Raw genomic sequence first — 25,999 nt, forward strand, 5'->3', positions numbered from 1 at the left:
TCAAATAAAGTCAGGATCTTCTGCCTTAAAACGGGGAGGTCCGGAATTCTAAGAAAAACTCACCTAAGTTCACCTGATGCGAAGCAGGGAGCAGGTGGAGCACAATGAGCCTTTCCTGGTACCTAGCACCAAATCCGGGTCTGCGGAGTGTCCCTGGGTGGGCTTCTGTGGAATCCTGCTGACTATGGCAAGTAATGTCGATGAAAAACATCCAGCCTAAGAGAAAGCTTATAAGAGTTTATTTGAGCCAAACTGAAGACAATTGCCGGGAAGCGAAATCTCAAAGAATTGAGAAAATGCTCTGCGAAATGGGGGTTTGCAGCTTATTTTATACATAGAATCAAAGGAGGAGGGTTACATGAAATTCATTGGTGATAGATTAAGGGGGTGGGAGAAAGCAAAGCGGGGAAATCTCTGGGATTTAATAAAAGTAAATTTGAAGAGACAGGTACTTCTTTCACATAGGTGGGTACAGGGTAGTTAATAGTCCACGTAGAGATGTTAATCAAGGGACAAGAATAATAATGAGGAGTTCTGTACTTTCCTGCTCTGGTCCAGAAAAAGGGATTACTGACTTTCCAAGGATGTCATCGTCAGTGCAAAAAGACAATAGGCAGGCCAACTTAAAGGCACAGATTAACTTTATGAAAAAAGCTTTTGTCTAAAGATATGACTTTCCGCCATGGCCCACTTAGTTATGAATTTTGTTTTTTATGCTGACGCCATCTTATGTAGTTATTTTCAGGCTCTTGTGCTTGTAAGGTTTAATACGTGTCCCCTTTTCTGTTCACACTTTATTTCTTATCTTCCTCCTTGGATTCCTCCAAGGTCTGGTCAATGTTTCTTTGTGCCCAGAGGTGGGGGCACAGAGGTACAGAAAGTACCTGCACAGACAAATGAACAGGAGAGCAGACAGAAAGAGCTTTGTGGATGGCTGGAAGGTGAACAGGAGGCAGAGTGATTAATAAAAACCTGGCCATAAGAAAAAGCCTACACCCTTGGTAGGAGAAGGAAGGGTAGGAGACTTAGAATGGACTTGGTTGATGACCAGCTCACCCAGTATTCACAGCACACCCACCTCCAAAGCTCCTGGAGTCTAGTCCATGGCAAGCTTGAGGATGCAGCCCTAAACAAGCTCTCCCTGCTCTCCCAGGTTCCCAAGGGAGCAGCATGGTCATGAAGAAGTGGCTTTACCTCTGTGCACCTCAGCTGGCTCATTTGTGAAATGGGGACAGCAGTGGCACACCTGCCAGGGTGTGGTGAGGCCAAATGAGGGTGTGCGTGTAGAGCTCCTGATTCAGGAGAAGGTGTGCAGTGGAAGGGTGTGGCTGTGAGGGTAAGATCAGGGACCAAGGAGAATAAGAGGACCACAGCTGGCTCTTACACTCCCGCCTATGGCCACAAGGCCTGTTGGAGCAAGTGCTCATCTGCCACCTCGTGTGGGAGTGTCACCACCAAACCCTTGTTCTCTCGCATTGTCTGGCAGATGATCTCATAGGCCTTCCGGTTCCCAGACCAACAGCGACGGGCCACCTGCCGGCGGGGTGTAGAGAGGGTGGTACAGCAGTTGGTGCCAACATCACCGGGTTCCCAACAAGGCATTCTGAACAGACTAGGGCTGGGCCCAAACCCCTGTCCTCCTCCACACCAAGGACCCTCTGTGCTATCAGTGGGATCTGCAGTCCTTTGTATTTGTCCTGGCCCTACCCCTGGCTCAGACCTCCTCCTCTCTTGGCTGGACTACTATTTACTTGCCTCTCTGGTCTGAAACTGGTCATCCTTTTGTCCAGGCTCCCCACTCCATGCAAGGGCACAGGCCAGGCACCCAGGAGTCATCCTCAGCACCCCTCCTCTCTGGCCTCAAAGAATGCATATCTACCTTGGCTCTGCCTTAAAATCTTTCTCTGGTCCACTTATTTCTCTCCATCTCTGTCATCAGGGCTCCCCAGATGATGATCATGGCACCTCCCCAGCCTCTGTGCTGCCATTCTTGCCAATCCCTGTCCACATGTCCCCCCATGTCTCCCCCAGACCATCTTCTCATTGCTTCACTGCGTACTGGATGAAGACTCCCCCTCTGCTGAGGGCTCCAGGGAAGTCAGGTCCTCCAGGGAACCCCTCCACCTTCACCGTCACATTCACCCCTTGGGCCACCCAACGTCAAACTCTCTGGGTTTTCATTTCACTCACAGATGCACATACCCTTCCCCATTACCACCTGTCTTTCCTTTTGTTCCCCCTTCTTGGATGCCTATGATGTGGTTCCAGAGAGGATGGAGCCCCCCCAAACCCCCACACACACAGCCCGAGAGCCCATTCTAGATCTCAGCAAAGCTGATCTTAGCCACACAGCTGAAGGCTGTTCTAGCTTAGGTCCTACACTCTCTGGCCCACCTCAAAGATGGTAGAAAGATAAGGGTTTAAAAGAAGGCCTCTCTGTAATAGCAATGGGGGTGCTGCACTGGGAGGGCAGGGTCAGACACCAGGGGCACTCTGTGTGGACAAAGGCTGAACTGGATGGTAAGGCCAGAGGCCAGGCGATGCAAAGGAGTCTCTGGAAACAGCCTGAGAGAGAAGTGGGCAGCTGATGAGAAGAGACACAAATGAGCAGGAAGGCAGGACAGGGTCCTGACCATTTCTGAGGTAAAAGGGGCAGAACTCTGGCTCAGGTCTGCAGTTGGAAGGGCCAGAGCCACCAATGGAGAGAGGAGGCAGAGGAGAGGCTTGGGGTGACTTACTCCATTGGAGACATCCCAACTGAGCATCATCTTGGCCTTCTGCTCGGCCTCCTGGGTTCCATCCAGCATGAGGCCAAAACCCCCATTGATTACCTCACCCCTGCAAGAGGCAAAAGAGTTTCCAGGTCATTCCTCCTGGGTCCTGACCTTGCACAAAGCAGATAGAAATGCACACGAGTTTTGAATGTTCTAAGAACGTTGTTTGAGGATATGTCCTAGGTCCTCTTAACAGCCTAGGGATGCAGGAGCCTCACAGTTCTGCACTGCCCACTTGTGCCTCTGTGCTTGAACCCATGGATCCTGAGCCCACCTTCAGGACCCACTCCTGTGTCACACTTTGCTTGAAGCCTGACCACCAGAATGTGACATGATCTCCTTCTCTTGTGGTTCTGAGTGCTTCCTGTAGAGGGACGATTCTGTGGGGGTTTCTTGTATCACTCAATTCAATTTTCTTCCTGATTTTCTCTTTATGCTCTTCATCTTCCTTATCCCTTCTTTCTGCTTGCTTTAGGTGTATTTTGGGGTCCTGATTACTTGATTGGAAGGCTGAGTTCCTTTATTTTCAGCATTTATTTTCTAATTAATACATTTCTTTGAGTACTGTTTTGACCACCTTCTTTCACAGGTATGATATGTTCTTGTGTTCATTTGTTTAATAGATGCCATTTGGATTTTACTTGAATATGTTAATGCTATTCCACTTGTCACACATTTGCCTTAAGGTTTCTCTCCATCAGCCGTGAGGACCCTCACCTTCCCGGCACTCCTAGACTTCCACTCTCCCCCGCGATGTCCTTATCAAGGGCTGCTGGACCCAGCCCAAGTTCCTCCTCAGCTCGCATTACTATACTTCAGTTGTCCACTTTGTTTACACAAACAGGAAACCAACACCCTGGATCTTGTCAGCACCTGGCAGGGCTTTACTGCTAAACACAGATCTTGGGACCACAGCGTCTGGCCTTTCAGTGTTCACTGCCAGCGAACTTGCCCTGTCTCCTTCCAACACCCGGAACGTGCACCCAGCTTCCCTAGCCTCACATCCTGCAGGCTCTGTGGCCTCCTCTGCCAGCCTGGACCACACTGGCAGTTTCAGTCAGTTCCCATCAAGAAGGTGAGTAGACTTCTGCCCTAGGAGCCACGAGCATTCCCCATGCCGGGCGCAGAAGCTTCCTCTGCCTGGCTCTTAGCCTGGTGTTGATGCCAGCCTGCAGCTGGGTGGCCCTGTCCCTGTAAGCAGACTCCTATCACGTCTCCTACCAGTTGTTAGGGTGGAGAATGCTCTGACTAGATTTAAAGTCATCACCTTTCACCTGTCAGAGATTGATGCTAGTTATCAGAGGAGAAAACAGGCAGCAGCCAAAGTCTCCAAGTGAGGACCTCCCATGAGACCTTCGACCAAAGAGATTAAAACTACGTCATTCATTTTGGGATCCTGAAGCCCAGATGGTCAGAGACCAAAGCTGCTGAGCTCCAGGTGACTTCTGCAAACCCTGACCATAGCCCTGAGCATGTTGAGCCCAGGAAGATGGGGTGCTAAAGGCAGCATTGCTGTCAATGCAGCATTTGGAGTTACCGTGTTGGGACAACTAGCCTTTTGAGAAAAACATAAAAGTAGAACCTGATATCACACATAAAAATATAAACAAAAACAAAGCCGAGACGGCTGGATGGCTCAGTTGGTTAGAGCACGAGCTCTTTAACAACGGGGTTGCTGGTTCGATTCCCACAAGGGCCAGTGAGCTGCGCCCTCGACAACTAGATTGAAGACAACGAGCTGCTGCAGAGCTGTCGGAGGGTCGGCCAGATGGCTCAGTTTGTTAGAACGTGAGCTCTCAACAACTAAAGGTTGAAAATGGTGACTGGACTTGGAACTGAGCTGTGCCCTAGACTGAAGAACAACTAGATTGAAGGACACTAGGTTGAAGGACAACTACTCGGAGCTGATGGGCCCTGGAGAAACACACTGTCCCCCAATGTTCCCCAATAAAATTAAAAAGAAAAGAAAAAAGAAAAACAAAGGCCAGATATGCTAAACAAAGAAATATTTAAAAATTACAAAATGAATAAAGAAAGTGTAGGAGTATGGTTTTTTGTTTGTTTTTAAATTTGGGAGTTGGGGAGGTATTGAAAAGCCAGAGAAAAAGAACAGAAAAGTCATTGGAAAAAGATGTGGTCTGAGAAGGCAGCGTGAGGAGAGGGGCCCTGCCCCGGTGCCCCTCCCAGAAAGCGTGGCTGTGGGGAGGGTGGCTCACTCACAGTTCCTAGCAATAACTCCTTAGGGCCTTCCTTGGGGCAGAGACTAAGTGATGTCATGATGGGGCCTGCCCATTTCTGCCCAAAGCAGCTCCTCCAGCGGCCATCTGGGCTCCAGAGTTTCCTGCTGGGCAACAAGACTGTCAAAAATGCATAGAGACTGAGGGCTCCTCCCCTCAATCACTCTGCCTCCTGTCCACATTTCCCAGCTCTTCCTTTCCTAGGCAGTCGTCCCCAACAAACCTTTTGCACACTCCCAACTCCACCTCAGCACCTGCCTCCTGGAGAACCCAGCCAGCGCAGATGCTTTAAACAAAATTCAAAGACAAGTGACATGCATGCAAAAAATCCATCTAATATCTAGAACAGATCAAGAATGCCTGCAAATCTATAAGAAAAAGTACACAACTCAAAAACAAACACTTGGGAGTGAGCAATTTAAGTCAAAACAATGTGCTACTTCTTGCCCACTAGCCTGGTAAGTCCCACGTCAACATCCGGTGAGTGATCACAGTTAGTGTTGATGAGGTTATGCAAACAAGAATTTTTATATCAGGAAATTTGGTGAGAGCTGTCAAAGTTTAAAACACCCACCTTTTTTGAACCTGAGATCACAAATAGCGTGCAAATGATAGAGGTTAACATTTAAGGGAGGTATGCCATGTGCTGGGCCCTGTTATGGCTCCTTTGCAAGAGACTTACGGTGGGTTGGCACATGCATTCAGCCCAGGATTCCTGCAATCCCAGCTTGCTGTAACACCTGGGCAAAATTGCTTATCTATGCTGGGTAGTACTGAAGCAGAGCCTGGTTGGGAACCCCACAAAAGAGGGCTTGCAATGTCCCTGGCCTCGCCTCTCCCTGCCCTAGAGCTTAAAAATTGATCACCCCCCTCCCTGTGGTTTGAGCTGGGAATGTCTTCCGTCCCAGTTCCTGATCTTAGGATGTCCCCTGTCCCAGTTCCCTGATTTAGATAATTACCCTGAAACTTCTGCTTGCTTACTAGTCACAATGCCCACGTGCTTGCCGATTACAATCTTTCTGGCCTAGCATTCTTTCTAGGTTACTATCATCACTGCTCCCAGGATGATGACCGCATTGGAGAGCCACATTGCTAGAGAGGAGACTCCATGCAGACTCTCAGAATCATCACGTAGCCTCCGGAGGAATGCCCAGATTTTCCCTTAAATATCCCAGACTGGTCTGAGAATGTGAAGGCAGTGTTTGTAGGTGTTAACCCGCTGCCTTCTCAGACCACCGATGCTCTGATAATAAACGCTTATTTATTCTATGACCCAATTACTGTGTAGCTCTATTGGCTGAGTGGCGCAGGCAGCATGAGCCCCGGACTCATTTGGCCTCTCGTTTCAGTACCTATTTCTTAGGTAGGACTGTTGTGGAGATTAGGTGAACACACAAATTTCTTAGAAGTCCTCACATGTATTATGCATTACACAAGCCTTAGCTATTATTAACCTATTTAATCTTCACCACTAGCCTACAAAGCAGTTGCTATTATTATGACCATTCTGTCAATGAGAAACAAAGCTCAACAGCTTAACTTATGCAGACAGATTGACTTCAGAATCCATGCTCTTAATTGTACTATAAAATTGTACATATGAAGATGTTCCCTGCTGTACTGGGGGTAGGAGACGTGAAGGAGGTCTATGTGCTCATATGGCAGGAACCCTCAATGCTCTAGCTACTCAGAGTGGTCCCTGGGCAGTAGAAGCAGCATCACTGGAGCTGGTTAGAAATGCTGAATCTCCCCCGCTCCAGACCTGCCCAGTTAGAATCTGCATTTTTGACAAGCTCCCCAGGTATTCCTGTGCACATTCAAGTTTGAGATGCACTCTAAGAGGAAAATATGTCAGAATTTGGGTAAAGATGGTGGATCAAATACATAAACACATTCTTCAAAGACATGTGCCCTGAGGCTGGCTGGATCTGGGTGTGAGGACAAGGAGGCACACTGGAAGTTGGGAGAGCAAACATGGAAACACAGGGGCTGAGGAGAAGCCTTCAACAACCCACAACGAGGCCCTGTCCCTCCCACCTGCTCCTAGAACTGACTGTACCATCCCGACAAGGACCAACCAGCCAAAGACCAGAGACTCTCTGACCTCTCCTGTTCAGCAGCCCATGGTCCAAAGGTCACTGAGCACACGGGGTTGCAGACTGACTGTTAGTGCCCTCTTTAAACATAAGCAGACAGACAACAAGGGCAGCTGGGCAGACAACACAAGGACAGACACCAAAGGAGCAATCAGAAACAGGGGCTCCGAGGACACACAGCTGATGTTGATCATTGGGGAAATAAGTGCTCCCAAACAGGGAGCCAATAAACAATTCACAAAACTAAATCAAGAAATAGCAGGATAAATTTATAACTTAGAAACATAGATTTCTGTACAAAAAAGAAAAAATAAAGCTGGAGTTGGAAGTGGTTTCCTCTTGAAGTAGGAATAATCATGGGACAGGTTTTTTTCCTGCTAATTTTTGCAGTAAGCTTTGCAGGAATATCTGACAGATTAAATTATGCATGTGTGAGTCTGATGGATTTCAATGTGAATTTGAGGCATTTTCCTTAAAAAGTCCTTAAGAACAGCCAGGATACAAGGTGGTGATGCCGGCATCTGGCTGGCTTGTATCCCTGTCCACAGAGCCTGGGGGCAGCCTTGCGGTGGGAGCAACTTGGGAACTTGCAGGGAGCATTCCCTCTCCAGGGTTAGAACGAGCAGTGTCCTGCATGAATTCTGGCCCTCTGGTCCCCATCCCAAGACCACGTGGCTGCTCTTCCCTGTCCCTTCTTGGCCTCTGTTGTCTTTGTTGGCAGTAATCTGTGAATTCTGGGAGGTGACGGATCTGGCTCCACCACCAGCTCTGTCCTTGAGCAAGTTACTCCCCCTCCAGAGTCACTCTTCACTTCCAGAACCCATTCAACAAATCCAGTGCCTAAAGACCTGATACCTAATAACTAGGCACTCTTTTCGTCGTGTTTTTCTCCAGCCTTTACATAGGGAAGAAAACACACTCTTGTCACATTTTCCATTAATTAGAGCCACCTGACTGAGCTGCAGCTCGGAATTTCAGCCAATCCAGCCCATCGGAATGACCTGGGAAGTTCGAGTGCTGAAAGACTTGGCTTTGGAGGGCAAGGCCGGCTTGATCTGGCCAAAACAGGCTCAGAGGTCAGTTCATAGAGGGCCAGGCCTGGGGAGCTGTCCTCCTCTCCCAAGCTGCAGCGACCCCTGCTTCTCTGGGTAGCCGGAAATCCAGGTTGGCCTGAGAACTTTCCCAGGTGACTCCTAGAGGCAGACCCCTTGAAGGTGCAGCTCCTTAACCTCTGGGTATCTCAGTTTCCTCATCCATAAAATGTATTTTCCTTCTAAGATTAGGTGAGAGAATGGATTCAAAGAGTCTAGCAAATGCTTGCCATGTGGTCCACGTGCAATAAGTATTAGTTATTCACTATTCGTAGCAGCAGATGTGATATCGTGATTTACAATAATTTGGTTTCCATCTCTTTGTTTCTAGCACAGAACTCCTAAAACCTTTGGAATTACTAAGTGTTGAGAATGATAAAGATGTCTTTGTTATGTTAATGAGGCAACTTGTGGACCCCAAGAATATGGGTTGTTTGCCAGGGGAATTGACCATGAATAGAGGGTTGAAACTTTCAGTCCCACTCCCAGAGCTTGGGGAGGGGAGAGGGGCTGGAGGTTGAATTGATCACTAATGGCTAATGATTTAATCAATCATGTTTATGTAATGGAGCTGCCATAAAAACCCAAAAGGATGAAGTTCAGAGAACTTTCAGGTTGGGAAACCAAAATGCTTCCTCATGCCATGGTACTGGGCCCCAAACTCCACGAGGACAGAAGCTCCTTTGTCGAGGTACCTCACCCTATATATCTCTTCATCTGACTGTTGATTCATATCCTTTAATCTCCTTTGTAATGAATCAATAATCTAATGAGTAAAGGGGTTTCTTGAGTTCTGTGAGCTGCTCTAGCAAATTAATAGAACTCAAGGAGAGGGTCGTGGGAACCTCCAATCTGTAACCAGTCAATCAGAAGCAGGCAATCTCTGGGTTTGAGATTGGCATCTGAATCTGGTGAGAACAATCTTGTGGGACTAAACCCATAACCTGTGGGATATGACTATCTCCAGGTATGTAATGTCAGAATTGAGTTGAATTGTAGGACAATTAGCTTGTGTCAGAGAAAATTGCTGGGTGATGTGGAACCTCCTCCTTTCCCCATGTTGGAAGTGGGTGCAGAATTATAGTGGACATCTTCATATGGAAACTGCCAATGTCAGCCAGAATGAGACCCTCCCAGAAACCCCAATTTCCTCATGGTACAGACTGGAAACAGGAATGGCCAGGACAGAGCCGTGAGCCAGGGACCCAGGGGAGCCTAGAACCCAGGTCTCTTGCCTCCCAGCCCATTGCCCTGGGAACATCGGGTGGAATGAATAGACAGTATTGTGAGAATTCCTGAGAAAACATCTGTGAACACAGTAGGAAAACTGACATGAAAGGGGCGGTTCTGGCTCTCACAGCCTTTGTGTCCTATGTGACAGGTGAGACCCCAAAAGTAAGACACTCCCTTATGCCCTCCCCAGTGTTCTGTCCTTCCAACTTCCAGCTCACATGAGGAAAATGTTACAGCAAAACTCTCAGCAGAGGGAGCCCAGGGGAGGCAGGGCCGCGGACCCTCAAGGAGATCCCTGTGCCTTCCACAGGAACCTGCACACCCACCATCCTGTTCTCGGAAACTTCTTACCAGCCCACGCCCCCACCGTTGTGAAGAGCAACCCAGGTGGCTCCTCGAAAGGCATCGCCCACGAAGTTCTGCACAGCCATGTCTGTGGAAACAAAGGACACTACATGTCATTCCTTGAAGGAGGTGGGCCAGGACCAGGCCAGGTTCTGGCCAGTGTACAAGGAGGCATCCACAGGCCCCACTATCTGAGCCAGTACCGCGTAGGCCTGAAGGACAGATAGGGAACTAGAGACAGGTGACTCTAGAAACAGCATAATTTATGTTTGCAAAGCTGAGCAAAAGCAGGAAAAATAGACAAATGCCCACTTACCCACTATTATCCTTCCCTACAGTTATGCTCTCTAGCACTGAATGCCAGATAAAATACCTCAGAAGCAGAAAGAGCAATAGAATTAAAAGGGAGGTGCTAGCGATTTAAGCTTAGAGATGTAGAAAGCCAAAGAGCATCACTTCTACCTGTAAAACAAAGAAAAGGAATGGGGAGGGGGGTAAACAAACTACAAATTAATGACTTTTCTTGACTCCATCAGAAAACTGAGGTCCCAGGGCAACTAACTAACCTGAAATTTGGGGAGAAACAGTCACTTGCACAGAGAAACAGCTGGTTAGCTTACAAGTGTCTAACAAATTGCTAAAGGACAAGCATGAGCCCTCGGAATGTGAGACCCCTGGGACACAGATATAAGGGGATTTGCACCCTCTGGTAGGCTTACATTCCCAAAACCCCACTGCATGTTCACAGAGGGAGAATCCTGAGAATGCTTTTCTCTTGATGCTGAGCTGTGAAGATTAGGAAGGACCACGAGCCAAGAAATCCAAGAAACGCAGCCCTAGAAGCTGGAAAAGGCCAGGAAACAGATTCTCACCTAGAACCTCCTAAGAAATCATGGCTCAGCCAACACCTTTGAAAATGGCTTTACACTTCTGATCTTCGAACTGCGGGAGAATACATTTGTGTTGTTTTAAGCCACTAAGTTTGTGGTAAATTATTACAGTGGCCACAGGATACAAATATAAACTATATTAATATCAGATAATTTCAGAACCAGGAATATTATGAAGGATAAAGAGGGACATTACATAGTGATAAAGAAGTCAATTCTCTAAAAGAATTAAAAAATCTAAGTGAATGTGCATCTAACAACATAGGTTAAAAATACATGAGACAAAATGTATAAGAACTTAAAGGAGAAATAGAAAAATCCACAAATAGAGTTGGAGACTTCACCACTCCTCTCTCAGTAATTTAGAGAACAAATCAACAGAAAATCAGTAAGAATTTAGGTGACTTGAACAGCATTATAACCAAGCCGACCTAATTGACATTTCAAGAACAATTCACGAAATAACAGCAGAATATACCTTCTCAAGAGCTCCAAAATAGACCACATTCTGGGCCATGAAATCCTTAACAAATTTAAAAGAACAGAAATAGTACACAGTAAGTTCTCAGACCCTAATGGAATTACCAGAAAGATATTTGAAAAATCCTCCAAAGCTTGAAAGCTTCTAAAACAAAACAAAACAGAAACAAACAAACAAACAAATATACTTCTAAATAACCCATGGACCAAAGAGGAGGTTTCAAAGGAAATTTTAAAACATTTTGAACAGGTAAAAATGAAAACACATTATATGAAAATTTGTAGGATGGAGCTAAAGCAGTGTTTAGAGATAAATTTATAGCATTAAATACCTATATTAGAAAAGAAAAAGGTCTCAAATCAGTAACCTCAGCTCTACCTTCCAGAAAAAAGAGCAAATTAAACCCAAAGCAAGCAAAAGGAAGAACATACTGAAAATTAGAGGGAAAAAAATCAATGAATTTGGAAGCAGAGAAGCAATCGAAAAGAATCAATTAAACTAAAAGCTTCTTCTTTAAGAAGATCGATAAAATTGATGAACTTCTAGCCAAATTGACCAATAAAAAAAGAAAAAAGACACAAATGACCAATATCAGGAATGACAGAGGGGATATCACAACTGTGACATTAAAAAGATAATAAAGGAATTCAACTCTATACCCATAAATTTGATAACTTAGATGAACTAGACCAATTCCTTGGAAAAAGTGATGTGGATGACGTTTCTAAGCGTCCACCTCCTTCCCTTGGGATCCCATCCATAATGGAAGGAACCCTCGGGTTCTGGGAGTAAGAAAGCTACCCAGGACTAGAACTTGTCAGCCTCTGTGATGATAATAATTACAATTTGCAGTAGCAGTCCCAGTGATGGCAGCAGCAGCAGCTCGCCTTCATAGAACAATGGCTACAGGACCCTGATGTAATGCCCCATGTGTATTCATTCATTTCATGCTTCACGACACTTTGAGGTAAGTACTACTGTTATTTCCAGTTTACAGATGAGGATATCGAGATTCAGAGACTTTAAGCATCTTGCGGAAGATCACTCAGCAGGTGACAGGGCCATAAGCACACCCAGGTCTAGGGCATCCAACTATTCCAGTTTGACTAGCAATGGCCCAATTTTTTTTTTTTATTAATTAATTTATTTATTAGTTTCAGGTGTACAAAACAAGGTAATACTTAGACGTTCATCATTTATATCCCTCATACTGTGAACCCCCCTCCCCCCATCCACTATCCCTCCGACCTCACACTGAACCATCCAATTTTAAAAACAGAAGTCCCATGTCCCTCAACCCCCTGTCTTGGGTTGGTCACCCTATTCCATGTCTTTCAAATGTCAACAAATTTTTGTAACATCATGACTGAATGAATGAATCAATTGATTTTTAAATAAAATCCAAATCCAACATTAAAAAATATATGTTTTTAATTGTTTGTCTTCCTCACCTGCACAGAAGGCAGAGCCATCGTAAATGTTGGAGGTCTCCCTAAAGGGACTGTCTGTGCCACTCACATCATGGTGGTCTCGGCTCAGGACCACTGGTGCCTGCAGTGTGCAAGAATATGAGATGTCAGCCAACAGAGTCCACCATGGCTGTCCAGTGGAGGGCAGAGTTGGATCAATCAGGCCATACCAGAAGCCCTTCAGATCCCTCCCCCTGGAAAACAGACTTTTAGCAAAAGGAGGTATAGGTGTTTTTGATGTTTTCCTGTAGCTACTAAGAGTTTCTGCTGATTTGGACACATTCTACATGCCCAGGAACCCCCAAGTGCTATGCATATGTTAGCTTGCTGAATCTTCTCAACAATGCTATCCTGGTAGGTACGACTGTTATCATGTCCATTTTATAGCAAGGAAAACTGAGGCTCAGAGAAGATAAGAAACTTGTCTAATATCACAGAGCTGGTAAGTGGGCAGGCTGGGATTTAAACCCACACACAATATACTAGTCTGGACTCTCCCCTCAGGCAGCCTGGCTCCTGAGTCTGCAACACCACTGGGTGTCAATTTTCCCAGCTTTCCTCAGTGGGCACAGAAATCAATGGGCTCCCCACGTAGGAGGAGGTAGCCTGCCAAAAGGGAAAGTTGTCTACTTCATTGAGTCAAGAGGACCTCCTCTCCTTTCCTTGAACAAGCCAAATTTGCTCCCACCTTTCCACCTTTGCCTTGGAACCATCTGCTCCATGTATTCTGGCACCTTCTGGATATTCAGGCCTCAGTTTTATGCCAGCAACTCAGGAAGGCCTGTCCTGACCACCCTATCTAATGTCACTGCTCACCCCCCCCATAACCCTCATCTTGTCACCTCATTTTATTCAGTGTTTGTTACCGTCTGAAATTCTCTCTAAATTTACACCTTTAGTTGTACATTGTCAGTTTCCCTTCACTAGTAAATAGAACAAGGTGGGGACCCTGTCTATTTTGTTCTCTGCCACATCACCCCCAGTGCTTAGAACAAGCCTGCCACAGGGGAGGAGCTCAATCAATTGTTGAATGAATGAATGAATGAATGAATGAATGAATGAATGATTAGAATGCCTAGCTCTCAGTTCCGACCTCCAATCCCAACTTGGCTGTGAGTGTGCCCAGGGGTATGTTGAGCTGAGCTGCGCCAGCCTTCCTCATGAGCATGGGGGGCTTTTGGGAAGCGCCCCTCAGTGGTGCGTTCCCGTGGTGCTCCCAGAGAAAGGCAAGGGCTGCTGAAATTGCTGCTACTGCCACTCAGAACCATCCATGGGGAAGGCCTTCACGTTCATCTATCTCGATTTTCTTTTCATGTCTGATCATTAATACTCCTGGTGCTTCCAGAGGACTGCCACAAGAACTCTGTGGCTTGAGCTTACAACACAGAGGGGCGCAAGAAGCCCCTCTGAACAAGTGTGCTTAGGGCTCCACATCCTCCAAGGTTGGCCAGTCTGACTCAAAGGAAAATGGGAAGTTTGTGATGGTTTGAAAAAGTTAACTCAACAAAGATGTATGAAATATTTGTGTGGAAGCCAACTCATTAAATTCTCACACCCATGCTTTGAGGTTAACATGATTCTCCTTTTACAGGAGGGAAACTGAGGCTCAGAGAGAGCACTTGACTTGCCCAAAGTCACACAGCAGGGATCAGGGGTTGGAGGACAGACCCAATCATTCCTTGCCCCCAGCTATCCGACCCCCAACTGACACACACACAGAGCTTGGGACCCTGGGGCAATGCTGGCACTAACAGGGAGGAGCCTAAGGGAGGCCCCCACCAGCAGCACAGCACATGTCACCTTGATCTTTCCGTGGGCGATGGCTTGGTTAAAGGCCACAGCAATGGCCACACGGCCTTTCTGGTCTGAATACAGGATCCTTGCCTGGGACCCTACCACCTGTGGAGAGAAAGGTGAGAGGAGGCACCTCAGTTACCTGGTGATACGTGGGTGAGACTCAGGTGATATATTCCACCAGCAGTTAGATGGTCTTTCCAGGAAGGTCCTGGAGGACCCGCAAGGTGTGTGGTAGCCCTAGAGTCTGTGGGCCTGAGGCGAACCCTTACATCCAGCCCACCAGGCAGCCACACAAACCCCCTGCATGTCCACATGTGGGGTGGATGCCCAGATGGCCCTCTATGACCTCAAAGGTCAGCCCCTAGAGGGGCCTCTGAGACCCTGACTTGCCCATCTCCAGGGATTTACGTATTATGAGCGTTACCTTGCTCGAGTCCTTCTAGTTATAATATTAACACCACCTAATGCAGTTTTTGATTGTGCCTGGGACAACGCCAAGAACTTTACACAGTCGCTCATTTGTGAGCTTTATACGGAAGATGCTGTTATCCTCGTTGTAGGCTCCATTTTACAGATGAGGAAACTGGGGTCCAGAGAGGCTGAGCAACCTGCCCACAGTCACCCAGCCAGTAGGTGGCACGGCTGAACATCTCTCAACCACCAGGATGCAGCACCTCTGAGAAGGGAATGGGGAATTGTTCTTTCAATGGGCACAGTTTAGGATAATAAAAAATAGTTCTGGAGATGGATGGTGGTGATGGTTACACAACAATGTGAATGTGCTTAATGCCACTGAGTTGTACCTTAAAAACTGTTGAAATGGTGAATTTTTTGTTAATGCACATTTTACCACAATTGAATAAAAGTTATCTGGCCCCAAATGTCAGTAGTGCTAAGGCTGAGACACGCTGGGTTCTCCAAAGAGGATGCAGGTGTTTCCCTCGGCTGCATGGCCAAGCAGTCCAGGAAGGGGGTGAAAGGCAGCAGGAAGCAGAGATGGGCTAGCCTTGCACCTGACCGTGAGCCTGAAATGCAGAGCTCAGTCTTGGCCACTTTGTAGATGGCCAGCCGAGCGCTTCTCCCTTTCTTGTGGCTTTCTATACAATGGCTTGACTTGACTCACGCAAGCTGCCTCAAATCCTTTTTGGGAAAACTATACTATAAATAAAATATAAACAGCTAACAGTGCTGGGCGCCTCAGACTCTGGCTGGTCAGAGACCTCTGCTGGCACAAGGGGTTTTGTGCCTGAAACACATGTGCCAACCACTGGGCAAGGAGGCGGCAGTTTGGATGTCTGTCGCTGGATCACAGAAGCACAGAAATGGGGCACTGCTCAAGGCAGGCGGGGGCAGTCTCCTCCTGGTCCTGGGATTCCCAGGCCAAGGACACATTAGTCTGGACGTAGTGAAAGCTTTCGGTCATCGGGGTCTGTGGCCAAAGGCATGTGAACCAAATACCCACTTTTCGTTTGTCTTTGGTACACTAAGCTTGCTGCCACCTCAGGGCCTCAGCATCGTCTGGTCCCTCTGCCTCCCCTGCATGGCTGCTTCCTCATCCCTAAACCTGAACTCACAAGTCAGCTCCCCAGGGGTACCTTTCTGATCTGTCTGTATAGAGTAATTCCCACTCTGTGTCACCTGATTCTTTTTCACACTCAGCTGAGCACACTCACAGTCACAGAAACTAGGGCAAGGCAGACTGTTCGCTCCATCCCGGCCCTAGCAGTGCGTCATGCACTGACTGCCGCAGAGGCCTTGTCCCAAGCATACCACCACAGCCAGGTGCACGCACCGTCACCAGCATCTCTACCGTGCCCGTAAGACAGGAGGCTCAGAGAGGCTGAGCCACCTGCCCGAGGTCACACAGCTGAGAAGCCAGGGGGCCTGGTTCCTAGGCCCTGCAGGGGCCACCTCTCTCAAGAACTATTTGTGGAGCAACTGGGTGAAGAGACACCTGACTGGCCCTGGTCACTGCCCAGAGAACCAGGCTACCTTTGTTTCTAATTTAATTTTTTTATTGGGGAACAGTGTGGTTCTCCAAAGCCCATCAGCTCAAAGTCAAGTTGTTGTCCTTCAATCTAGTTGCGGAGGGCGCAGCTCAGCCCCAAGTCCAGTCGCCGTTTTCAACTTTAGTTACAGGAGGCGCAGCCCATCATCCCATGCAGGAATTGAACATGAGAATTAAACTGGCAACCTTGTTGTTAAGAGCTCGTGCTCTAACCAACTGAGCCATCCGGCCGCCCTTCCAGGCTACCTTTCGAAAGGCCCTGGGTTTCTCTGTCCAGCAATCCTCTGGCTGAAGTAGCTGCTGCTGCCAGTGGGCCTGCCACCCAAGAAGTCTCCTGGAGTGTGTTGGCACCCTCTTGGGGCTCTTGTCTACCTGACAGGCAGGCAGTCCAGTGGCCCACCCCTGCTCCTAACCAGGCCAGGACCTTACCAGCTGGTGCTTGGCAGCCTCCCGGATCCAGCGGATGTTGTCCACATACTGTAGCTTCACAGCTGGGTTCACTGCAGGGAGAGAAGGCGTGAGATGTCAGGCGTACCAAGAGCCCCAAACCCGAGGAGGGTCACAGACCATCCCTCTCTCAGGCTGCTTGGTACAGGCACCTGTTCTTCACTTATCAGTGGAGCCCAGACTCAGGGTCAGGGAGACGCCCGCCCCCGCCCCACAGTACCATACCAGGCCATCTAATGATTTTCAGAACTAGCAGTGCCAATGATCATGTGAATTAATGCACGGATATGTGCAGCCCCCTGCCTGATACATTTATTCCCTCCAGAAACATTTATCCCTCGAGACACATTTATTGAGTACCATGCCAGGTACTGGGAACAAAGACTGCTGTAGGCTGTGGTGAGGTAGTCACTCGGTGGTAGGTCAGGGGACCAAAGTCTTCTCTGAGGAAGTGATGCTCAAGCTATGTCCTACCAGCTACACGAAGATCTGAGGGAACAGTGTTCTAGGCAAAGAGAACAACAAGTGCAAAGGCCCTGAGGAGGAAAGAAGCTTGGCCTATCCAAGTAAGACCGGCTAGGTGGTGAAAGTATGGGTGGTGTGCAGAGGAAGGCGGTTGCCATGCAGTTCAGGAGCTGCTCCTACCTACTTATAAGAGCAGACTGTTAAATCTTCAGTAATTGTGTGAGCCAGTGGTTCACACAGACATTGTTAAATTTCAATTAAATGAACTTACACTTTTAAAAATTTTATTAAAAAGGAAAGTAATGCTCACAAGTCATCACTTAATTTACTGCCTTTTAGGAGAATATATGCTGTCAAGGTTATTTGCCTGGTAGAAATACTGCGACTGCTCAAGGTGGAGCCTCACTTGAAATCAACCACCCTGAGAGCATTTAGACCATGGCCATAAGCAGATGCAATAGCCCAGGACTTCTTCTTGGAGGGCTGGTTGTGGGACACACACCAGCCACCTACTGAGGGCTGTGCAGTTGTGCTAACACCTGAGGCTTCAGGATGCTTCTGAGCAGATTCCTAAGAGAAGGCCCCTGCTTCCCCTTCTTTCTCAATGAGGCCTCCCCATACCTGGCTCCTTCCAATAGGTGGCCCCGCCCAACTCCAGCCTGCTTCTCCAGCCTTGTGTCCCTGTAACCCAGACCCCACCGCAGCCCATTGAACACAGATGTGGACAGCAGGGTGAAAATGGCCCCTGGGGATTTAAAAGAAGCAGCAAAGGCTGAAAAATCTACACAGAAAACCACCGGGACAGAAGGCCACCCCTGGACCTGTGGAAAAGCTGCAGAGAAATTGAGGTAGGAGCTCTGACAGCTGAGGAAGTTTCATAAAGTAATTGCCTTCTCTTCTCCACATGATAAATGACATGTCAAATCCACTACACAAGAAGGGACCGTGGTTAAACAACCTCCCCCATCCACGTGGAAAGGCAGAACTGATGTTCTGTATCAGAGAAACCACAGATCAACCGGAGAGGCTGTGACCTGTAATAAGCAGAGTGGGCCTGATAGATGTGGAAGGCCGGAGGTGCAGAGGGGGCACAGAGGGCTGCTACAAAGAATCAGAATCACTGTAAACGGGCACAAACCCAAAACCATGTGCTCCTCTGCCCGCGAGGGCCAGGCAAGGGGTGGGTATAGGTGGAGGGCTGCTCTGCACTGCCACGCAGGTTTGCTGTGGGAGACTTTGCAGGCCACTTGCCCTCGAGCATCTCCAACCCGACAGCCTCACCTCCACCAGCAATGGCCTCCTCCAGCACAGATGTGGCCAGCTGATCGGTGACTGCCAGGTCCTGGGGGTCTCCCGATGTGCATACCCAGCGGAAAGGCCCGAATCCCTGGGAGAATATGTCCCTGCACGGACAAAACACCTTGTTATCTTGGGGTTTCCCAAGCTGTCTGCATCCACTGGCTGGGCCAGAGTCACCACGATCCAAGGAGGGGAGGCTGGCATATATTCCAGAACTGAGACAGGATAAAGGCTCTGTGCAAGTTGGGGTGTGTGTTGGGGGACATTGTGTGTGGACACGTGTAGTAAAGTGGGGGCTTCAGTATCCAGAATTATTACTGGAAGCCTCTAAGTCACTAATTGGACAGGAAGTTTCAGAGACCCTGCCTCCTCCAGCCCCCCTCCCTCTCAACCTCCCCTCACAGTCCCTCGTCCTCCTTGGCCTACTCCCCCTCAGTTCCCCTCCCTCTCCCTCCAGCCTCTCACACTCTACGCACTGCCCTTCAGCCCCCTCCCTTTAAATCCCTCTCTCTCAGCCCCCCCCTCCTCCTTCAACCTCCCCTCCCTCTCAATCCTTCTCCCTCCCCTTCACCTACTCCCCTGAGTCCTGCTCCCCTTCCCTCTACTGTTTTCCTTCTCTCTCTCCCTCCGTTTCCCTGTGTCCCCTCAGTGTTCTCCCTCCTTCCAGCTCTGTCTCCTCTCTCAGAAGTGCATCATCTCTAGCTGCAGGGGCAGGGAGCTGGGACACAGACAAGCGTACATTCCTTAAATTGGTGTTACAGACAAACTGAAAATCAGTCAATGGAAACTAAATAGTTGAGAGAAATAGTAAATGTGGGGACTTGGCCAAATTTGCCTTAAGTGAACTGACCTTCCTATGTGACCTCCAGGCAAAGGGAGGCAGTGGTCTGAGGCCCCCCTACCCCAGGCTCCCACACTCACCCAACTCCCTGTGGGCTACCCTCCTGCCCCCCCTCCCCAGGGAGACCCCTGTACTGTGGCTTGTGGCCCAGCCCACTCTGGCTCTGCTCCCATCTACAGTGAACCTGAGATGGAGACAGTTGCCTTCTTGCCTCCCTCCCTCTCTGGTCCCATCTTGCCACACCAAAGGCTGGGAATCTTCCAAAAGCATCCTGTGTCCTCCCCTCCCCGCTTCCTGTGTTGTTTAAATCCAACTTCTTGGCCTCAAAGCCTCTACCCTAAGCCAGTCTCCCTTTGGGTACCTCCTGCTCCTCCCTACTTGTCCTGGGCCATTGGCCTTCCCGGACCTCCCCTGCATAGCTAGGTAGGTACGAGGGCTTTAGGGGACAGCGGGTCTTGGCGCCCATGGATCAAGCCATCAGCTGCCCACTCAGATCCATGGCCACGGCCATGGGACAGGCAGCTTCAGACACAGCATTTAGGGTTGTGGGTAGCAGAGGTTGCTGGTTCACCAGGAAGTGACCTCGGCTCCTGCAGAAGAAGCCTCCTGCAGTCTCCCTGTCCTCTCACTGAGGCTCCGCACAAGGTCTCCCAGGGCTCAGTTCCTCTTCACCTGCACTTTGTGGTGGAATCCCGTGGCTCAGTGTGGTGGCCACTCTGGTCAGAGGGGCTTTTCCAACCTGAATGTTCAGGACCCAGATACTGGAAGGTGCCCCATCACTTACCCCATAATATGTTGGACGTATGAGGGGTAGCGGAACTCAGTCCTTTTGGCACCTTTCTTCTCTACGTCAGCTCCTGTGGACAGAGCAGCCACACCGTCACCTCAAGGTGAGGACATACACTGCCATCCAGATGGCAATTTAAACAAAGAGCCCAAGCAAAGACTTCAAAGGCACTCTGCCCAGATAGGGAAGCCTTGCCAGGTCTCTTTTCAGGTAAAAGAAGAGACAGCAAGTGCAGCAATGGTTGGAGGAGATAGGCTCACGGTGTGTGGGGGCAGTGTGCACACGTGCCCGTATCTGCCCCATCTGTGTCCAGACAGGCACCCCAGAGTCTGCAGACTCTGAGTGGGGGAGAAGAGAGCTGGTACCAGAGACAGGGCTGGCAGGGAGACTTTCCACTGAATATCTTTCGTACCTTCTGAACTTTACAATCCATGAATGAACACCAGTTTTATAGAAAGAAGTTTCTTTCACAGAAAAGGAAAGCTGCATTTTTTCACACTGGAGGTTATACCCAAGCATCATACCCACTCTCTTTATGGCACTTTACATTCTTAAAGCAAATGGAGAAACTGAAATCAGACAGTTCAAGCTGGCAAAACCATCTTTCAGAGGTCTGAGCAGGAGTACAGTGAAACTTGCATGCCACCGCTGGCTGGAGGGAGGGGAGTGTGCCCAGTGTCAGCATCTCAGTTCTCCCAGCCCGGGGAGGATGAGAACCCCCTCATCAAGCCTCTCTCTTCTCACCTGCTCTCTGGGCCTCCAAGAGGAAGGCGTTGCCATAGTCCCAAAAGAAGAAGTTTTCCTTGGCCAGCCTGTTGATGGCCGAGACTTGCCTCCTCAGGCTGCAACACGCCAGCAGTCAGCTGTCAGCTCTGTTCACTGGTGAGGCTCTGAGAATGGGCCCTCCTTGCCCCATCACTGTCATCCCTAACCCCACCCCATGGAACTCAGCCAGCTCTGAGGACTTCCATCTCCTCTGACAGAGGAAGAGACAGAGTCTCAGAGATGCTAAGAGATGCCCAAGGCCACACAACTGGCCACTGGAGAACCATGCAGAGGCCACAGCTGCCCAGTCCAAAAAATCTTCCCAGTGTGCACCCCACCTCCTGCCTCACACCCCGAAGACCCTGGGACCTGCATCACCTTTCCTGGACCAGGCCCTTGAATGTGGCAGGATCAGAGGCCATGAGGCTCTGGGCCTCTGAAAAGCCAAGCTGCACGGGATAATAGCCACCATTGAATGGATTGTGGCAGGACGTCTGATCTGACCCCAGATCCACCAAGAGTTCCCCTGTCGTGTCCAATTCGTGGACCAGGCGCTCCCTAGGGAAGATGTGGGATAGTCAATGCAGGGTGGTACCTGCCCAGGGCTAGGGAAGGCAACATCTGGGGCCCCAGTTTAGGGCACAGCTAGGAGGTGATTGCAGCACATTTTCCACCCCACATGGACTGGGGCTAATCCTACACCCCCGCCAACACTACTCTCCCATCCCAAAGAACACTGGTGGGAAGGCTGCTGTAGGCTTGGGTCAGGATAAGGGCAGTGAAAGCTGGGAGAAGAGACTCAAGCCAACATTTGAAACTCTGGGTTCTGGGAACACCTGGGCACCATTGGGACCTTGTCTGGAGGGGAGGTTCACCTGGTGTTCCCAAGACTGCCGACTCCCACCCTCAAACTTACCAAAGATCCACCACATTGCCATGGTAACCAAGGCTGAGCACCTCCTTTTTTCTCCTTGCTTCCCTAAAGGGCACAAGAACAGAACAGACAGCCCCATCACACTTGTCCACAGCTGCCCACCCCAACCAAAACACAGGGGGCACCCACCTGGCCAGAATGCAGAATATCAAAGTATTGTGTGAGCAGGACCTATGAAGTGTATCTTTTGAGGACCCAGACCACAAAGGAAACAGCACACTGGAATGCCCCAGATAGGAGAACTGAGGTGACAATGGTGACAGCCCTCCCTGAGGCAATTCTCAGAATTAGGGCTATGGCTGTTAAAACTCTAAGAGGGACCTTCCTAAAACTCACTCAAGGTCATCCTCAAATCGTAAATGTCACTACAGGTGATCCCAAACATTACTTGGAAAAATAAAAGGACAAAACAAATGAAAGCATATTTTGGGGGACTTAAGATTTGAATACATAAAAGCCCTTACAGATATGAGAAGTATCAATAAGCAACAGTAAGTGGGGCAATAAGAGGGGCAGTGTGGCATCCATTCAAAGATTGACTGAACACCTTGCCAGACATGCTCCTCTCTCCCAGGTGCACGAGGATAATGAAGCAGGGAGAGAGCATACGGTCCCAGAGCAGGGAGGGGTGCTGGAGGAAGACTGCGTCCCAGCCAAAGGGCCAGGACAGGCAGCATGAGCCCCCAGGAAGCTCACTCCATTCCCATCTGTGTCTTCTGCAGCTCAGGGAGCAGAAATGTGATGAGACAGGCTGCTTAAGGCAGTTTGTTAAACTGATTTGAAATGATGTGTGTGTGTGTGTATGTGTGTGTGTGTGTGTGTGTGTGTGTGTGTGTGTGTATAAGAATTGAGAATTAAGTTGGCCCAAACTTTGTATGCACTCATACAAGAGGGAGAAGACAGATGAAAGAGGGATATTTAGAGGTGACAAAAATATCAAAGCGCTTGGAAGTGTGTGTGTGTGTGTGTGTGTGTGTGTGTGTGTGTGAGAGAGAGAGAGAGAGAGAGAGAGAGAGAGAGAGAGAGAGAGAGAGAGAGAGAGAGAGAGAGTGTGTGTGTGTGTGCATTCAGGATGCTAACTAACCAGCATTAACAGGGATAGGAGCAAGATCAGGTAAGAGCCCTCAGTGGCACAATAGGAGTTTGGAATTGCTCATATAATTAATGGAGAGTTAGTTATCTGAGAGTTTTACACAGAGGTTCAATTTGGTCAAACTGATATTTCAGAAATATCTATGCCAAATAGCATCCCATCTTGGAATTAGAAATATTTCTCAAATTCTGTGTGTGCTTGAACATTTTCATGCAAGGCCGCTTTGATGAGAACATTGCAGCCCGAGTGCAGAGCCACAGTGCCGATGTGATCGCCCCACATAGGCTCGGCTATGAGAGGATGCTTCCAAAATGGCATCCGATCCGCCGCTCCAGGGCAATCCTCCCCCCATTCCCACTGAAATACCCCAGAAGACATCAAGCAGGAGGGGAAATGCTGCCCCCGACATCACACAGGCAATCACAGCATAAGTGGGGAGGAAGATTGACTTATGCTGAACCTGATGGAATCCGGCTGAGCGAAAGCATGAGGGTTCATGTTTACCCAACAGATTTTTTTTTTTTTTAATTCAAGTGTGTTTTTCCAGGACCTATCAGTTCCAAGTTGTTGTAGTTGTTTCAATCTAGTTGTAGAGGGCGCAGCTCATAGTGGCCCATGCAGGGATTGAACCCGCAACCTTGTTAAAAGCACTGCACTCTAACCAACTGAGCTAACCAGCCGCCTCTCCCCAACAGATTTGATGAGCACCTACTATGTGTCAGGCTCTGGGTTGAGCATTGAGGTCACAACAGTGAGAAACACAAGACACATTCTTTGCAAAACTGTAGTTGAGTATCAGGAACACCAAGAGGACGACTGAAAATCTGTTAGAACCAAGTGTCTAATCACCAAAGTACACAAACCCAGGAGTTTCCTACACACCAGCAGTAATGACCAGTGAGAAATAGACATTAGAAAGTCCTTCCCATGACTGCCTACTGTCCCACCTCTGCGTGGTCACTTGGTGGGGAAGTGTCGAGCATTGAACAGGCCCATGCAGAGCAGCCGGCGTCTGGGCCCCTTCCCATGATCTCCCCGCTTCCTATGCTCACTTGTCGGGCATTGTACCTGAGTCTTTCAATGCACTTGTCCAAGCTGTCAGTCACTTCCATCAGCCAGCCTTGCTGGTGGCGTTTCATGAGGGCTGCTTTATCCACCTACGACCATGAAACACAAGGCCACTCAGTTACAAATCACATCGGGTGTGTCATTCTCCACTAGGTAGGTGCCATCACCCATGTGGATCACACACTTTTATAACACAGTGTCAGGGCAGGCATTCTGTGCTGCTTTCCAATAGTCATTCTCCCTCCTGCCTTCCTTAGCAACAGAACCCAGACTGTGTTTAGGGTGACACTGACACTGTACTCAGTCCAGGAGATGAGCCACATCCAGGCTAATCACAACTATCCTTTTCTCTGTTTCCAGTTCCCTTGTAGATAAGGACATCCATTTCATCTAATACTGACCAATGAGGAAAAAGAGGAGTTTCAAGACATTATTTTCCTGCTAAAATAGAGTCAGCCATAGCGATTACTTTCCCTTCTCCTTTCTTCCTGCCTTGAATATAGATGGAATGGCTGGGGCTGGGGCAGCAATTTTGTACCCACAAGGGAAACACAAGAGACCCTAGAGATGTTAGCCCTGACATCATTGAGCTACTGGATTGATGCCAGCGAGGGTGGTTATGTTAGAAAAATAAAACTCTATTTGTGTAAGCTGCCATAGTTGAGTTTTCTGTTACCTACAGCCAAATGGGCTCCTAATGAGTACAGCTATATATATGTCACAGGTTTAGTATCAGTTGAGTGCAATTCACACTGGTGTGTATCACCAAGGCTTTTCTTAGAGCCACTCACAGCCCCCCACACCCTTCTTGCTTTCCTTCCTGTCCTTGGCACTACCAAAGAAAGCGGTGATAGACACTGAGGGAAAGCAGCCTGCACTCCCCTCTACTGATGGGTGACTCATCTGCTTCCCCCACCTGACTGTGAACTGTCTGAATTTGGGGAGTCTACATTCATTTATTCACAAACATTTATTCTTTCCCAGCTATATTCCCGGTATTCTGTAGGGTACGGAAAGCAGTGCCTAGAGGTCAGTTTCATGGGACAGCATCAACAGGCATTGACCTTGGAAAATGATGGGCACTTTGAAGGCAGGAGGTGTATGCTGCTTTACAAACCCAACCTGGGAGATTTTGTGGAGGGAGTGAGTGAGGGAGGGAGGGCGAGAAAAGAGAGGGGTGTGAGTGTGAGTGGCTCTGGAATGAGGAAGGAGAGAGGCAGGCAGGGAGGAAGACCCAGAGCTCCTGCTGGGCTCACCTCTGCTATTACACCGATGCACCCCACAATGGCTGCAGCTTTGGCCTGAGCCCCACTCATTCCACCCAGTCCAGATGTGACAAAGACCTTCCCAGCCAGGTCCTCAACGCCCAGGTATCTACGTCCAGCATTCAACACGGTGAGCTGCAAGGAGAGGAGTCAGGCATTCATTGTCCACCCCCAGCACATCAACTTTCCGTCCCCCAGGGCCAGCCATGGTCCCCCTTCTCTCACCACTGTGCCATGGACGATTCCTTGGGGACCAATGTAGCAATAACTGCCTGCTGTCATCTGGCCGTACCTGACCACAGAGAAGGCAAGCAGGAGGGTGAGCCCAGTGCCAGGCACAGCTTCTCCCAGCCACTCACCTTAGATGGTTTAAAATGGATTTTTAATTACTCCAAAATGTATCACTACATTCTCCTTAAAAAATAACAGAAAGCATTTTAGAAAAGACTACAGTCCCCAATTTCTGGTCTCCTTTGGCCTCTCAGACCTTTTAAAAAACCAGGTTCCGTCCTCTCAAAAACTGTAGCATTATTGATAAAATCACACAGGGGGACACTTAGCTATATTGACAAAAGTTGAATGTGACCCAGCACTTCTACTTTTCATACTTATCT

At 48.7% G+C, this 25,999-nt stretch overlaps 1 protein-coding gene across 1 annotated transcript in view; it reads right to left on the reverse strand.

Annotated features, from left to right (window-relative positions):
- Nucleotides 1-220: 220 nt before the first annotated feature.
- Nucleotides 221-25,999, reverse strand: part of UROC1 (urocanate hydratase 1) — a gene marked incomplete at its 5' end in the record, with an annotated part of 41,423 nt that continues 15,644 nt past the window's right edge. Inside the window, 14 exons of the mRNA XM_081077965.1 lie at nt 221-1,533; nt 2,739-2,838; nt 9,783-9,864; nt 12,599-12,698; nt 14,417-14,515; nt 16,851-16,921; nt 18,615-18,736; nt 20,258-20,330; nt 21,005-21,102; nt 21,404-21,583; nt 21,942-22,004; nt 24,121-24,209; nt 25,377-25,520; nt 25,611-25,677. Of these exons, the coding sequence (XP_080934091.1) occupies nt 1,393-1,533; nt 2,739-2,838; nt 9,783-9,864; nt 12,599-12,698; nt 14,417-14,515; nt 16,851-16,921; nt 18,615-18,736; nt 20,258-20,330; nt 21,005-21,102; nt 21,404-21,583; nt 21,942-22,004; nt 24,121-24,209; nt 25,377-25,520; nt 25,611-25,677 (1,429 nt within the window). The 3' untranslated portion in view covers nt 221-1,392. The remainder of the gene's footprint in view (nt 1,534-2,738; nt 2,839-9,782; nt 9,865-12,598; nt 12,699-14,416; nt 14,516-16,850; nt 16,922-18,614; nt 18,737-20,257; nt 20,331-21,004; nt 21,103-21,403; nt 21,584-21,941; nt 22,005-24,120; nt 24,210-25,376; nt 25,521-25,610; nt 25,678-25,999) is intronic.

This window comes from Rhinolophus hipposideros (assembly GCF_964194185.1).
Source record: "Rhinolophus hipposideros genome assembly, chromosome: 17".
NCBI classification, from domain to species: Eukaryota; Metazoa; Chordata; class Mammalia; order Chiroptera; family Rhinolophidae; genus Rhinolophus; species Rhinolophus hipposideros.